At 50.4% G+C, this 15,894-nt stretch overlaps 1 protein-coding gene across 4 annotated transcripts in view; it reads right to left on the bottom strand.

Annotated features, from left to right (window-relative positions):
* TSHZ2 (teashirt zinc finger homeobox 2) overlaps positions 1-14,652 on the bottom strand; it is a 514,637-nt gene extending 499,985 nt beyond the window's left edge. For all 4 annotated transcript variants that reach the window (XM_056107444.1, XM_056107442.1, XM_056107443.1 and 1 more), the window contains exon 1: positions 14,044-14,652. In XM_056107444.1, the coding sequence (XP_055963419.1) occupies positions 14,044-14,083 (40 nt within the window). In that variant the 5' untranslated portion in view covers positions 14,084-14,652. The remainder of the gene's footprint in view (positions 1-14,043) is intronic.
* Between the last annotated feature and the right edge of the window lie 1,242 nt (positions 14,653-15,894).

Below are 15,894 nucleotides of genomic sequence, written 5' to 3' on the forward strand. Positions count from 1 at the left end.
GTGGACAGGCAAGAAAGAGTAATAGGATCAGTGCAGGAGGGTCCAAAGAACAAAACAGCTGTTTCCTAGGGGGTTCTAGAGCTGTAGAGCCTAAGAATTAAGGGAGCAAATTTCAGGCTGAAGAAATAGAGTCAGGGATAAGAGGCTGGTCTTACAGTAGGTCAACCCTGTGTCCGTTCCCAGTACCACATGTGGTCCCTAAGCACTGCTGGGAGTGCCTCCCCCACTCTAACCTCCACCCGCACGCACATGTATGCACGCGCCCAAACACATACACACACACACACACACACACACACACACACACACACGATAAATTAAGTCTTTGCAATTCCTCTTCTTTCTTTTCTGTCTCTTGACTCTGGTATCTGGGTGGCATCCAGACACCCACCTTTATCCGGTGTTTTTTTTTTTTCTTTATCTTTCTTAACTCAGGGATTCTCTGGGCTCTGATGTCTAGTGCTCTGACTAGGTAGATGGTGTCTGTAGGAATGCATTTCCCTGCTGAACACATCAGCGATAAGTGCCCCCCACAACAATTATGAAAATATATACCATGGTCAAGAGAGAGTCGAAGCAAAAAGAGAGACTTGGGTTGTTGTTTTTTTTTTTTAAATTTTTTCCCCCATGCACAAAAGAATGGAAAAGTGAAAATGAAGCTCTCAAATAATTGTCAAGATGCTGGAAGTGTCTGGGCATTTGTAAGAGAGTGAGCAAGTGAGCGAGTACGCAAGAGAGAGAGAAAGAGAGAGAGAGGTTGAAGAGGAGAAGGTAGAGAAATGGAGCTTGAATTTGTTTCTGTAGCTTATAATTCAAAACTGTGTTGATGCTTAAAACACAAATTCCTGGGGCCAAGCAGAGAACTCAAGAGGCAGGAGTGGATGCCTTGCATGTGCTGGGCCCCCAGTCAGATCCCTGGCATGGCAGAGTCTCCTGAACACTGCCAGGCAGGTATGGTGCTGGCGGCTTCCTGCATAGCTAGACCTGAGTGACCCTCACCTCACCCAGCCCCGGAACTGAACCATCAGGACTTCAGAGCTGGGTGTTTATCACTGGGTATGACCTCTAGGGCTCCTGAGCACTGGGGGCACCTCCACCTTCCAAATCAGTGCAGAATCTAGAGGTCACACATTCTATGAGAACTCTTAGGCTTTGGCCTGCTCACATTTCATTTTGCATGCTCCCATTTCAACAAGCTCTTGGGCAAACCAACAGAGGGGGAGAACCACCACTCTATTCCAGATGCAGATTTCAAACCATATTCCCCAGTCCCTCTGTATTCTGCAAAAATTTTCTGGGTCAATAAAGGCTTTCCTGAGTTTCTTTCTGAGATCCCAGGAGGAAATTTGAATGAAAGTCTGTTTTCTGGGCGTTTCTTTGACCTGAGTGCGAGCTGGCAGCCCCTCCTGACATCTGGCTGGTGAATCCTCAATCCCAACCTCCTACCACATGCTCAAGTTCAGTCAAGGACGCCTTGGGCTGGGGCAACTGCCTCCCCCCAACTGTTGCTTTCTTTACCACGGTCTTCTCTTCCACTGACTTAAACAGTTTTTTTAGGAATGAAACTTGGCATTCCCGAGAAAAATCTGTGCCATGTGCCATCAAGGATGGCACTGAAGATTTCATGCCAGCATCACGTTTACCAGATGCTGCTGGTTGCTAAAGTCTTCAAGGTCTGCTCTTTCTGATAAACAAGCATGAAAGGGGTGTTTAAGACAGGGTAAGCCCCCGAAGAGACATCCTTATGATGGAATCACTGGGCGTGTCACTAGCAAGGATTTTGCATAAAAGGCCGTTGTTTTCACTGTGTGTTATTGGAACGCTATGTTTTAAGTAGGATGCTTCGAACTGTCATAGGAGTGGTCTGGAAGCCCAGGGGGACTCCAAGAGGTAACTCAGGCTTTTGAACTGTCCAGGAGCAACTAGAAGCTTCCCCCCTGAAAACTGCACTCATGCCCTGGTAGACTGGGGCAGAGAGGACAGCTGGCAGGAGAGCATGCCCTGTGGCCCCTCAAGTCACTCGCATCGCCCGGCTTTTCTCGCTGTGACTCCTAACAACCACATTCTCATCATTCATGCCCTGCAGGAATGCTACTGAGGGCTGAGCGCTGTGGCCACAGAGAGGATACCAGCTCCTGTTTAGGGCACCCACTCAGAGGCACAGGTTAAACCCTGACTGCAAGAGACCCACTCTCAATGCTCTGCGGGTTGGTGCTCTCTGACTCCCAACCACGCAAACAAGAGCTTTTAGGATCCTCTGTTACTGGTCAAGGAATCAGACATGCACGGTGCTGGGAGGCTTGAAAGTCCAATTTCCCGCAGGCTGGCCCTGTATCTGGTGCTTATCCTATACCTGGTACCTACCTATACCTGGAACTTACCTTACACCTGGCACCTATAACTATACCTGATACCTACTCTGTAACAGGCACTTAATCTATACTTGGTACCTACCCTATACCTGGTACCTACACTATCCATAACACTTACCCATTACCTGGTACCTGCCTATACCGGATGCTTACCCTATATATGGCGCCACCCTCCGCCCACTCTCTGGGTGATTACAGTACATCCTGGGAAAGCCAGAGTAGTTGAGCCTTTTTGTTCATGTCCCTTAGCTCACAAGCTGATTGGAAGTCTGAGAGGTAAAGGGGTGCATGGTCACACTGGGGAGACCTGGCCCATTGGGAGAAACAATCTGTCTCACCACTTGTCCGGGTGCTGGTGTGCTGATAGGAAAGAGGTTGGGCTCCGTGCTCGGGATCAGTCCTGTAGCTGGTTAGGGCACCATGTGTGGTGCCAGGGATGCGAATCTGGGTCATCCGCATGCAACAGATGAGCCTTAACCCTGAAACGATCTCTGGGATGGTTGCAGGGTTTTTTTCTAAACACATTCCCCAGGAAGGAGGTGCCAAGGGTTGGTGTACCCCACATCCATCGATCTGTCGAGTGCTGACTTCCCAGCCACCCGCATCCCTTCTGCCCCCTCAGTCACTTCTCCAAAGGCGGGTGATGTTGTGCATGAAGAGACTAACACCGCCAGCCTTGGGTCTTTGGGCCTCTGGGAGGAGCCAGGTCTGATGTGGAGAGGAGAGGCTGTCGCGAGCACCTGTAGGCCCCTGGGAACAGGGTGCTGGGGAGTAGGCTAGGAGGGGCCAACACCAGCAGTCCAAAACCAGGGATCCCAAACCCTTTGCCGCATCTGTAATACTTTCCAGTCTTGCAGACCAAGGAGCCTCAGCACTGGGCTTTTAAGAGACGCCCCCTGGAGGATGCATAAGGAATCAAGGCTGAACGGGGGATGCACATCTGGGAGGGGGTATGGGTGATGTTGGGATGAACGTCATCCAAGTTCTCAGCTGCCATAGGTCTTTCTGGTCCTTAATATTTCCCAAGTAAATAAATGCTCGAACTCAAAGGGCAGCTGTGATCATGGTGGAGCTGGAGCCTGTCCCTCGGCCTTCTACGAAATGAGGGGTTTAAAGGAGATCCTTGAGAGTGTGAAGAATCAAATTACTGGACAGAGCAATGCTCTGGGTCAAGTTTTCATGCATTTACTGACAAGGTCGAACAATCATGGGTTGAAAAGTACTCAGAGCCTAATAGTACAAAAGGCCTATTCAAGTGCCTCAATTTCCCTGGGAGTCCTCTCTGAACAGCATTCCTGTGGGGATGAGCCAGCTGTCCCATGGTGGCAGGATGGGGGTGAGCCTGCTGTTTCGTGGTGGCACGATGTTGGGTGAGGACCAGGCGCTGAATCCAGGGTGTTCCCTATCCTTCCCCCAATTGGCCCAACCACAAGAGAAGGGAAAATCTAGCACTCCCATTTGTCAAATGGGGAAATGGAGGCACACAAGGCTAGGGGACTCCCCTCAACATGCACTGTAAGCTCGTAAAGTTGGAGCAGCTCCTAGCAGGGCCCCAGCTCCACACAGCATGTGCCCATGAGGGCTACCGAACTTCCAACCAGACCCAGTACCTCCCTCCCCTAACTGTCTGTATTTGCATGCTCCTCCCCCATGACTCAGTATCACCCTCACCTCCCTGGGGTGTTAGGCAAGTGGATTGGGAGGGGGCAGCCAGGATGGAGGGATGTGCCCAAGTCAACCACCACCTCCGTAATCTAACCAAGTGGCCAGGTTCTACTCGTCACCAGATCACAGCCAATCCATGCCGGAATCCATCCAGGGCACCCCAGTGTCCCCTTAGCACCCCAGGGATCAGAGCTTGAAGGCTACACATGAGTAGCTTGCCTCCCCACTTGCACCCCAGCCAACCTGCATCTCCCGGCTCCTTTCTTGTGTCTGTTTCCTGTCTGGTTGGCTGCAGCCTCCACTTGCCAGCACGCATCAACCCCAGCTTGTGGGGTCTTGGCATTTAGCCCGCAGCCTGGACGGTGTCCCCCACCCCACCCCCCACCCCAGGTCTGTGGCAGCTAGGCCCTGCCCTTTTGGTTCAGGTCTGATCAGTCCTTAGCACCTGGGTGGGGGTGCTCCTCCTGACCAGTGGCGGCCCACCCACTACGCTCTTCCCCTCGAATGCATGCCACTTCTATGCAGGGTATTCCCAATTCTGCTCTCTGCCTTTGGGTGATCTTCTCCCAAGCGTCTACACAGAGGCAGGGACGCTTTCTCTCCTGTGGCATCATGATCTCAGCACCGAGGTCTGGACCCAGAGCCTTGCAGGTGAAAAGGGGCAGCGTGTGTGTCAGCCAGACAGACACATGAACCCCGGATATACACAGGAGGGCAGGGCTGACCTCATGTATGCCCCGTGGCCTGGTGACTCGGGGTGGACAGGCTACTCAAGGCAGCAGTACCCTCTGCCATTGTTCCCAGGACCACCCCTACGGCCTCCGCGACAGCAGCAGAGAGAGGGGAAGAATAAGGGAGATCAAAGGTCCTTCCCTGGCAAATCAAAAGGCCTCCTCTGCATGAAAGGTCAGGAGAGAGCCAGGCGCAAGCGTCTGGGGAGCAGGAGTTTAAACCCGCAGCTCAGCACGACATGAACTTGAACGAGCTACTCTGCATGTTAGCTCGAGGCCAAGAGCAGGGAACACACAGGGGCGTGATCAGGATGGGGACTCCCACTCAAGGAAAGGGTGACCCTCACGCTGGTGCTGCCCCGACCCCATCCTTATGTGGTCTCACCAGTAATGTCGTTTTTAGAAAACTTTCGCCCTCCCGCAAGTTTCCCCCCTATACAAAAATATGCCCTTTTCCTTCCAAAATTATAATTTTCCTTGTATGCGCTCTAGTTCCCCGCCACGCCACCAGAAGGCGAGATCCCGAGGGATCACCCTCATTCTATTAACCCCTGGAACCTCAGGGACCAGAACAGGATCTGGCACGTAGTAGGAATTCCGGCAATTACTGCTGTTTCACTGAATGTGAATGAGCCCCAGCATCTGTGAGCAAGTCAGCAGATGTCACCGGGTCTGTTGTTAGAGTTGCTGCCGGTGCCGTGTTTCTTCTAGAACTGTTTCAGCCAGGGAAAAAAAAATATAATATATGTAATTCTTTTTTTTTTTTTGAGATGGTACAGGGTTTAGCAGGAGAAGATGATAACACCCGATTGGGCCAGTGTATTTTCAGTTTCAACAAGTCAAAACGTGCCTGTGTGTGGCAACTTTCAGGGTCAGAACCCCTAGTTCTTTGATAACTGGGAGGTTCACCATATCATCCCCACTAGTATAAATTGTCATGGATAAAACTGAGATAAGTCTCAGTGCCCAAGCCCACCCGCCTCTCCAGCGATTCTTCTCCAAACTCTGGGGCGGGAGATGTTTGGTCACCCCGATTTTAGAGTTTGGAAAGCAGGGGGCGGGGCAGGGAACAGCTGGTCCAGCTCTCCATGGCCCCAACGAAGTAAACTCAGGATTGGAGTGGGGTCAGTCTGAGTCGGAAGTCCTGTTCCTTTGAGGATGCTTTAGTCTCGCCAGCTGAGCCAGGACCTCTGTCTGGGCAAAGCTGAGTCCCAACCCCATGTCACTTCCTTTTATTCCACAGCTCCAACCTCATCCTAAAAGCTCATCTCCTGGGAGGAAACAGGAAGAAGTGCAAAGCCACGTACCCAACTTTCTAATAAAGGAAAATAGCCAAAGGCGATTCAGATATAAAAACACACTCATAGCTTTTCATTTTGGCGTTTCTTCTGTACATAAGAGAGGAGAGATTGAACTCTTCTCTCCAGCATTGTCTTAGCCCAGAAGCTATTCATGTTTCCCGGGGGAATACATGGGGGGCGGGGGGGGGTTGGAGGAGCAGGGGTTTTACACAGAGAGAAAATCCTCAAGACCTGACAAATTGAAACGATTCCGACGGCGCCCCTTACAGTTTGTATAGAAATACGGATGTGTCTTTGCTCTCACTTACACAAGCAGTTTCTCCCCCCCCTCGAGAAGATCTTGGCCCCATCATCTTTTTATATCTCTCATGTCGCCAGATTTCGTGGATTTTCCATGATGCAGTAAAGCCTGAGAGAAGTTTCTTCCAAACTCATTACAAATAAGAAGGGCTGCAGCCAGCTCTCGGTCGTTGTATTTTTTTTTTAATTTCATTCTGATTTTTGGAACTATTGTCATGAAAAACCACAACTGTAGTGTAGCCCACCTTCGTGTCGAAACTGCACCACTTCCATCGAAATGACTTAGATAGATCTTTAAGGCTGGAAAGCTGGGGTGACTTTAGAGTATTCATTTGATTCTGAAAGCACTCAACTAATTAAGACCAGTCATCTTCATTTTTGTACTCACAGAAACTACTGAACATGGGTTTTTAAAAAAAAAATTTTTTTTTTAAAACCCACCTTAGTGTCTAAGCTTTATGAAAACACGAGGCCTTTCCTTTAGCATAAATGGACACTACCGCTTTTCAATTAAATTAGTCTTTGGAGAGAGATGCAAAAGAGCTAAAAGCTCCTTAAAAAAAAAAAAATCTTGCCTGCCTCACTGCCTCTCCTTTGCCAAGGGGGAGTGCTGAGCTAAAATGCAGAGTTATTTCTTTCGTAGCCTGCCGAAACAAAGTTTTCCAGCTTGAACCCTGATGATAGCTATATTAGAAAGCTTGCTGAGGTCTCCCTTTTTGTCTGCATGCCACACTGGATTGGGGAAAACTCTTGTTATTTTTCAAGTGATGTACCTCTTTTTAATGGCCTGCGTCTGTGGCCTTCCACGGTGACTTTACTCGAACCTTTTCAGCCTGGGCTAGTGGGAATGGAGACAACGCATTTGTTTTTGAAAATCACACCGAAGGGATGGAAACTCTCATTGAGAGGAACAAAATTCAAGACAAATGCTTTCAAATAGGATCCAGGTACTTCCCCCCCCCTTCCTGTAATTTCTCTAAGCTCATTATCTCTGAAACTTTTGCTTCCTGCATTTCCCTGTTGTTAAGCATCACTAAATAATACAGAGAGAGTAGTAATAGGATTATCTAGCTGCGCCTCCTGCATTTTAATTTCTAACATTTTAAACAACTCAAGACATCCCCAAATATTTGAAGGTGCCCAGTGGACAGCTTTTCCCATCTCTGGGTGGGCAGAAGATTGAGAGAGGCAACCGATGGCCATACCATGTGGCCATTTTCATGATTCTCGAGTCTCTCTGAATTGTTTAATGATTTAACCTGAGGAGTTTACCTTGGGAAACAAATCTCTCAGCAATTCCCCAGCCCCTGCATCTCAGATTCCTTTTCGGAGTGTCCGTGTGTGGGGGTACAGATCTCCTCTTGCTGCATCTCTGATAAATTAAGGCCATGGCCACATGGCTGGAGAAAGTGCAGCTTCACATCCAAGTTTCAACGCCAACCCCCAGGCTCTCCGTGGAGCTGCAGACAGCCTCAGAGAGCGCCTTTGGGTTCTAATGTCACAGATTTTTATGATGACTTCTTAAAGATCCGTTGTATCTAGAAGAGCCCTCTCTCGGCGCTCCCAGGCCTCTGCCCTGAAAAAGTTTCTCCAATAAGCAGCAAAGAGGCTGTCTTAGAGGAGGAAAGGAAGAGATTGTAAACTCCGTACAAGCAGCTTTAGCCAGATGATGGAGACGTGAGAAGAGACGGTGTTTTTCCTGACCTGAACCTCCGACCGCCGCACGCAGGTAACCAAGCCCACACCACCTCGGCAGGGCAGGGAGGATTCCTTGTGGTTAGAATGACTAAGCTCCTTCATAATCAAGAGCTGGTCGCTAAAGGTCACTTAAGGAATTTGACAACGACGACCTTGACACCCAACTTGGAAACAGAAAATCATAAAGAAAATGCAAACGGGTACAAATTACTAGCAGATTGACTAGAAAAGCCTCTTGCAGGGTAATTAGGGTGCAAGAGGGGAGAAGCAGGCCATTTCCCGGGGTACCCATTTCCTGAGGTACAGCCTCTAGAAGGAGACAGACCGTCTGCATCCATCACAACCTTCGAAAAGGAAAAATAAATTTCCTACCAAGAAAGAAAAACAGAACGGCATTCTCCACTGGCAAAGCAATAAAACTATTTGTGTGCCAAGCTTCTTTTAATACTACTGTGACTTTTTTTTTATAAAAGTCGCTCAATTTGATTGTAATTAAATATGTAATGAAAAAGCAGTGCTTCAGGGAAGTGATGCAAAGACACTCTCTAACTGTTAGTTTAATGTATTTCCAACTGACTTTACATCAAGCGAAAATGATACTCTGTGTATGCCTTAATATAGAATTTGCTAGGCAAGTCGGTATTTTTTAAAGGGGGCTGGGGGGGAAGGGATGACAGGCATGGCCTTTGAAATAGTGGCTGAGTGTCCCTAGACCACGACATCCCTAAATAAAATTGATGGTACAAATACTACAGTGATACCAGGAAAGCCTTACCCAGGATATTCCACTCCTGCCGGCTAATTCCAGACCCAGTGCCCCAGGAACAGGTCTAAGTTTTTTTTTTATTTTTTTATTTTTCCTGCCTCAATTTTCTTCAGCTCAGCTGCAGTGAGCCCAAATGCAGCATCGTTGCAATGGCTTTAAATAATGTCAGGCTCAGTGGTCCCCTGAAAACCTGTTCAACTGAGAGGGCAATTCCCTAGCCACAGGGAACATAAACAGATGAACCCAGGTATCATCCAATTGGAGAAATTCTGTCCAATGCCAGAGGAAGGAGCTGGGATAAACGACAGCATCCACCTCCGTTGGAGATCAGTGATAAAGAGCAAGAGGCCTCAGGGACCCACGTGCTACGGACGCTTAGGGGGTATTCCTGGGGTCTGCAGGGCCAATTCTACCCATACCTATCAGTAGAATTAAGGTGAGGGAAAAGAAAGAATATACCAGGGAGTGAAAAAGAAACACAAACTAATTGTGAGGAATGCTTTTCCAGGCTACCCCCCACAAAAAAAGCAGGCCCCAATATCCAACCCCAAGTCTCAAGAAGACTTTCCGAGTCTGGAAGTTTCTTGAAGCCCCCAGCCCTGGCTCTGCTTGCTTGCATAGACTGTCATTCGCCATCTGCTGATTAGGGTTAATGTATTGTGTCCTGATATGGCAGATTAAAAAGTGAAATCAATAAATGCCGAAAACAGATGGGCTTTTGAGATGTCCCATTCAGTGTGGCGCGTTAGGGCTGAGGTGAGGGGTAGGAGGAGGGAGAGAGATAGGGCAGCCAGATTAGGACCACTTTGGTAATCAATTTCCCTCCCAAACACCTCGGGGAAGATGTGATTTCAAGGTACCTGCCCTTCCTTTCTCAGGAATCTGCCTCAAATAACTCGAACAGTTCGGGTTGACCCCTGGGGGAGGGATCTTGTGAGTGCATGTGTGTGTTTGTCCCATTCAGCTGTTAAAATCAGACTGAGTGGGTTCAAGAGAAGACACCGCTGGAAGCCGGCGCTTCAATGTTCAAGAGGCAAACTTGGCCTTGTGAAGTCTGTCTGAACAAAGTGAGAGCGTCAGGGCCTTGAACTCCAGTCCTGCCACTTGGTCCCAAAGGGAGCCCCACTTCCCAGTCCAAAGTAAGTTTCACCCCCCTCTCAGAGTGGCCAGCACCCCCACCTGCTGTGATTCCCTCCCCCCCCCCCACCCCATTCACCTCCACATCACTATCAGGAGACGGAAAAGAAGGTTCTGAGGTCATCTCCACTCACGGAGGTAGTAAGAATTGTCCCAGCTGAATATGTTTCCCATGTAAATAACCTGTGCTATTAAGGTGCAAATTGCAACTTTTAAGTAATGATTGCTAATAGTCTAATGTTTACTGCCACACAAGGACATCCATGAAAACAAAATCTGCATTATTCATCTCCATATTAAATAAACAAAATAAATTGGGGGCGGGGGGAGCTGTTCTTTCCTGCCAGGCCAGATCGGGGCTCTCAGAAAGCCAGGGCTGAGAGAATCATTCCTTTCCCTGGGTGGGCTGGAGCCAGCCTGGCTCCTGTAACTTACAAATGCATTCGCATGTATACGATTCCCAGAGATTTTGCATTCTAGTACAGTTGGTTGACATTATCCTATGACAATAGTTCAGCCCGGTGAACTAAAATACGTATCACCCGTGTGAGTACCGAGACTGTGATAGATCGCCGAAAATAGAAGGAGTACAACTCTACAATCTTACATTTTTAACTACTCCCTGTCCTGGAAAATATCAACACATCAAAATACTGCTCTGTTTTATTTTACCTTTCTGTCATCTGCTCCAAAACGAATAGGATGGAAAGAAGCTGGTACAAAATCCTGCCAGAGTCACAGGTAAAAGTCAGTGCGTTTTTGGGAGTATGAAACACGCACCCAAGGGTGCCGGCATACAGGCAGCCAAGGCGAACCCCCCTGGGGGCCTGGAGGCTGCTCTCTCAACTTTTTTTAAAATTTTTTTTTTCCTTGCCTGAAGTGAGAGTCTGGTGAAACAGCAGAGCTTTAGAAAGTCAGGAAGAATGACATTTCAGAGGGAAATGTTCTGACTTGGCTGTTTCTTTAAAGAGAACTGCTTACCTCACACCCCGACTCCGAGGAAGGGGGGGGCAATCCAGCAAATAAAGACTCAAATTCCCCATCACTTAGAATATCATCTCCTTCATTCCATCTGGATACCTGCTTTATTAGAAAGTTCTGTAATTGATTCCTTGAAACATAGAACTTAAAACTAATAATGCGAAGGAATCAAATTGCCTCCAACAGTTCTTGGGAGACTGGAGAGCTCCGATTCACTCGGAGGCTTTTTCTATCGTACATTATTCATTAATCAAGCTAGAAACTGAGCTTTCAACATGAGTCCATGGGAGTAATTACTTACAGTTGTGCATTGTGTTTAATTTTAAGCAGTGATAAAAGTTAGTACGGTCACAGCTCTCGAATTCACCTTCTTCCCTTCCTCGGATGTGAAGAACGGCTTCAAGGACCCAGTGACTAACTTTACGGGTGAACAACTACCTCGGCTCAAACTGAATACAGCATGGACAACAATTTGAGATGCAGAAAGCATTGCTTAAAAAAAAAAATCTCTGCTTCCGCAATCTGTGAGTCAGTAAAGGGACCCTGCTAACGGCCTCCCTCATGCCCGACATCGATTATTTATTTCCTTTCATTTTGACAAACATCTTCACATCTCCTGGTGAAAATAATAAAAGCCATGAGAGCAAACATCAAGGCACTGGGTAAGACAACAGGCCAGAGACTGCAACTCCAATCACAACTTTCTACAATCCATACACACAAGCACGGCGGCAAATAAATACACCGGCACCCATAGATAGCCGCTTAATGAAAAGGATCTCATCTAAATAATGTGATCCACCATTCTGTTCCCTACACCTGGATCCTCATTGACCAGGGGATAATTATTAATCAAAGGAGTGCGATTCTGAGCAATGCACTTTTGGTAATGAATTTACTAAAGGAGACATGTCCAGTCATTCTGGTAATTTAAATTACTGCCTAGTTGAGTTGTGATGGCCTTTACCGGAACAACAAGGGGTGGGGGTGGGGGGGGTGGAGAGTGATTTTCAAGGCAGTATCACTTCTTGCTGGCCTCTTGCCCAGGGTTTTCTTTTGGGACAACAATAAGGATGTTATCTCTAATAATCTAGCTACACTTAAACTTATGTTGTCAGAACCAGCCAGAGCAGGCTTACACCTCCTGAGTCCTGGAGACCAGCGCACAGCCCAATGCTGTCAGATGGCAAAGCAATCCAAGTTTGACAAAATAAGTAAGCTCAGTGGAGGAAAGGGGTCAGGGGTGGAAGAGAGAAATTGCTTTCATGAGAGGTACCCTGAGTGGACCAGAAGGAACACACCTCCCTGACCAGGCACCTAAAATATTCGAATTATTTTGCTCTTGGGGAAACCGTTGGGAAAGACAGAAACCAGAGGTTTATCGGTGAGATTTCCGCACACCATCTGAATCAACCTATACGCCGTGGCGGTGGAGGAAGCGATTCTGTCTTGCCAGGGAGGTTGAGGGGCTATTTCTGAGCACTTGGACTGGAAGCAGGCCACAGAGGAAGATGAGCTCGGGGGCCCAGCCTGTCCAGACTCAAACTCCCCCGCTTCGCCAAGATGTGTCACTAACTTTGCCTTTGTTCCAAGGGGGGCTTTGCAAAGTTTCTGAAAGTGTTCTGGGCAACTTCTGCCTTGTGCCGTGCAGAGACGAATGCTATCTCCTGGGTTTGCAGGAGGATGGGCTCCAGGGATGCTACCGCCAGCCCGAGGGTAAAGACAGAGAGAGAGGGGGAGAAAAAAAAACTTCAGCTTCTCCATAAAGCCCTGATTCAACTAAAGGACACAAAGAAATAAAAACGCCCACATTAAAAGCCAAACAAGATAATAATTGTGCGTGTCTGGCTCTGAATCTAGAGGGCAAGCCTTGCGTCACTGGCACTCTGAGTTACCATGGTGAGTGATTTATTGATATATATCAAGAATGAATAGATCAAAGGCAGCGAGATGACAGGTGATCAATCAAATGTCAAATCAAAACTAGCAATCAAGTGGAAAGCTGATTTTTCGGGTCTGGCAGGAGAAAAATGAACTTTCATATTACACTTCCGAGAAACAAAACCCCAGCATACTATTAAAAAAGCAATTAAGCAACCCAAAAGGGGGAAAAAAATCCCTTTAGAAGACCTTATTGTACTGATCTATTAACCTGTTCCTCTCTTTTTGGGGGGGCTGGGTGGTCAGTATTCCGATGGGATAGTTCCTACCATACCAATCAATGGACAAAGTTTCCAACTCTTTCTGGGCAAAGAAAAAGGCAGAGCTGACTCAAGCATTCCTGCTCTTCGGGGTATCCCCCCACACACCCTTTTTTTTCTTATTTTTTAATTTTGAAAAAGAAGGGAGCAGCGGTGTTGATTCGATTTCCGAGAGAGAGAGAGAGATTGCAGAGCGTGCATTCTTTCAGAAAACAGATTCCAAGGTTGAGTCCTTTTCCTGGGGTGGTGTTTTTCCACCTTGGCGATCAAAGCCAGCTCGCCCCGCGGGGCCCCCCACACACGCCAGCCCCGAAAGAAGAAGCCCCAGCCCGGCCTGCGGGTTCCTTTCACTTCGGGGTCCCCCCGCCACCCACCCACCCACCCACCCTCGAGAACCCCAGCTCGGCGGGGGGGAGGTGGGGGGGGCAGTGTCGCGCGCGCGGGAGGCCAGATGACCACGCCGAGGGATGATGGGGGGGGGTGGTGGTGGTGGTGGGTGGCGGCCCAGGGGGACCGCGGCCGGGCTTGACTCCCTACCCCGCACCCCGAATCCTCCACCCAACTTCGGCCCGAGCGAGGCAGAGAAACTGACTGGGAGAAAGTTCGGGGTGGGGTAGCGGGTGGAGGGAAAAAAGTTTAAGGAGGGAAGGCTCGGTGGGCTCACTGCCCCCCACCCCCACCCCTGCCGGGAGCCTCGCAGAGGGGAGGATCGGCGGCGAGGGGCGGCGGGTGGCGGGTGCCGAGCCGCGACCCCGAGGGGCGCCCCGAGCCCAGTCCCCCACCCCCGCGAGCCCGTGGGGGGCCGGGGGCGCCGGCCCGGGGCGCCCCGGGGCGCGCGGCGGCTCGGGCCCGGCCCGGCCCGGCGCCCGGGGTTCCGGAGGGTTCCCTTACCTGCCGCCCGCTTGGGTGCGTGCTGTTTCCTCCTTGGCATCGCTCTGCGCCGCTCCGGTGCCACCGCCGGCGCCCAGCCCCGAGCCGAGCCGCGCGCGCGGGGGCCGCTGTGTCGCTCGCCCGCCGGCTCCGAGGGCGTCGCTCGGCCTCCGCGCCCCCGGCGAGCCCCCCTGGCAACTCCTCCGCCGCGGGCCGCCCGAGACCCCCCTCTCCGGGCGGCGGACACGGGTGGCTGGTGCCGGCTGGCTGGGTGGAAGTAGAGGTTGGTTCTGCCTGGTTTGTTTGTTTGTTTGGGGGGGATTTTCTCTTTCTCTCTCTCTCTCTCTTTCTCTCTTTCTGTTTTGGCTTTTTGGAGGCAAAAAAAAAAATTTTTTTTTTTGGTGGGGGGTTGGATTTTTTTTTTCTTTTTTTTTTTTGTGACTGTGGAGACACTTGATTTCTTTATTAAACATCCAAGACCAGGTTCGGTGGGCAGGGGCGAGGGGCGCACACGCGCGCGTCAAGATAAGGGGGCAAAAAAAGGCGATCCTGGGAAGGTAGTGGTTTCTTCTTTTTCTTCTTCTTGCTTCTCTTCTTTCCCTCCTCCTCCTCCTCCTCCTCCTCCTCCTCCTCCTCCTCCTCCTCCTCCTCCTCCTCCTCCTCCTCCTCCTCCTCCTCCTCCTCCACCTCCTCCTCCTCCTCCTCCTCCTCCTCCTCCTCCTCCTCCTCCTCCTCCTCCTCCTCGTCCTCCTCCTCCTCCTCCTCCTCGATGGCGGATCCGGGCTGGGGAGTGAGATCAGTCACCGGAGGTTTGTGCTGCTGTCAGAGCCCGCGCTGTGAGTGATATGCGAGAGGACAGGAGCGGGTTTGGGAAAGACAGAAAATCTGGCATCCACTCACACACACACACACACACACACACACACACACACGCACACACACACGCACACACACACACACACGCGCGCACACGCGCACACGCACACACACGCGCACACACGCGCGCACACGCGCGCACACGCACACGCGCACCCACACGCGCGCGCGCGCGCACACACACACACAACGCACGCACACGCACTCACACACACACACGCACTCACACACACACACACACACACACACACACAAGACAGGGCGAGGCGATACCAGCAAACATCGATCCCGCTGAACAAACTGAACATTAACAAACTCCTCCTCCTCCTCCTCCTCTCCCCGCGACCTGATGACAGCGAGAAATTTACTCCCCAGCCGCAGCGCGCCAGGCAGAGGGAGTCTATTAAAGGGACAGTGTCCCGCCCGCCCGACGGGGGCTGGGGGCGGGGACCCCGCGTGACGCCCCTGCACCCCCCCTCCTCCCTCCCCACCGCGCGCCTAGACATCCCGGGACCCCCTTTGGAAAGGGCTGGCAAGGGAGGGATCGGGGAGGAAAGGGAGGCAGAAGTCTAGAAGACTAAACTCTGCAGTTGGGAAGGGAGAGAGGGTGCCCCAGTGGGGAGGGGTCTGGGCGGTTGAGGCTGGGGGTGGGACACGCAGGAATCATCAGGTAGGGTGGGGTGGGGTGGGAGTGGGTGAGCTCTAGGGTGCGAACCTCCATCCTTCAAATCCCTTCAGCTGACCCCAGCACTCTTACTTTGGGTGTCCTCCCTGACCAGGGGATGGTCGTAAACATCAGCATCTCTTCTCAGCCCTCTTGATAGTTGGAGGGCAGATTCTCCTGTTCCATTGGGCTAGATGCTATTTCTTGAGCACCTACTCTGTGCCTGTTTTATAAGCAGAGCAACCACAGAGAGTGTGGGCTAAAGGGGAGCAGAAAAGTGGGTCCTAGACATTCAGCCTGATGAATAAAAGTATCATACACACACGCACTCC

Source organism: Sorex fumeus, unplaced genomic scaffold, assembly GCF_029834395.1.
Source record: "Sorex fumeus unplaced genomic scaffold, SorFum_2.1 ptg000166l, whole genome shotgun sequence".
In the NCBI taxonomy this organism is placed as follows: domain Eukaryota; kingdom Metazoa; phylum Chordata; class Mammalia; order Eulipotyphla; family Soricidae; genus Sorex; species Sorex fumeus.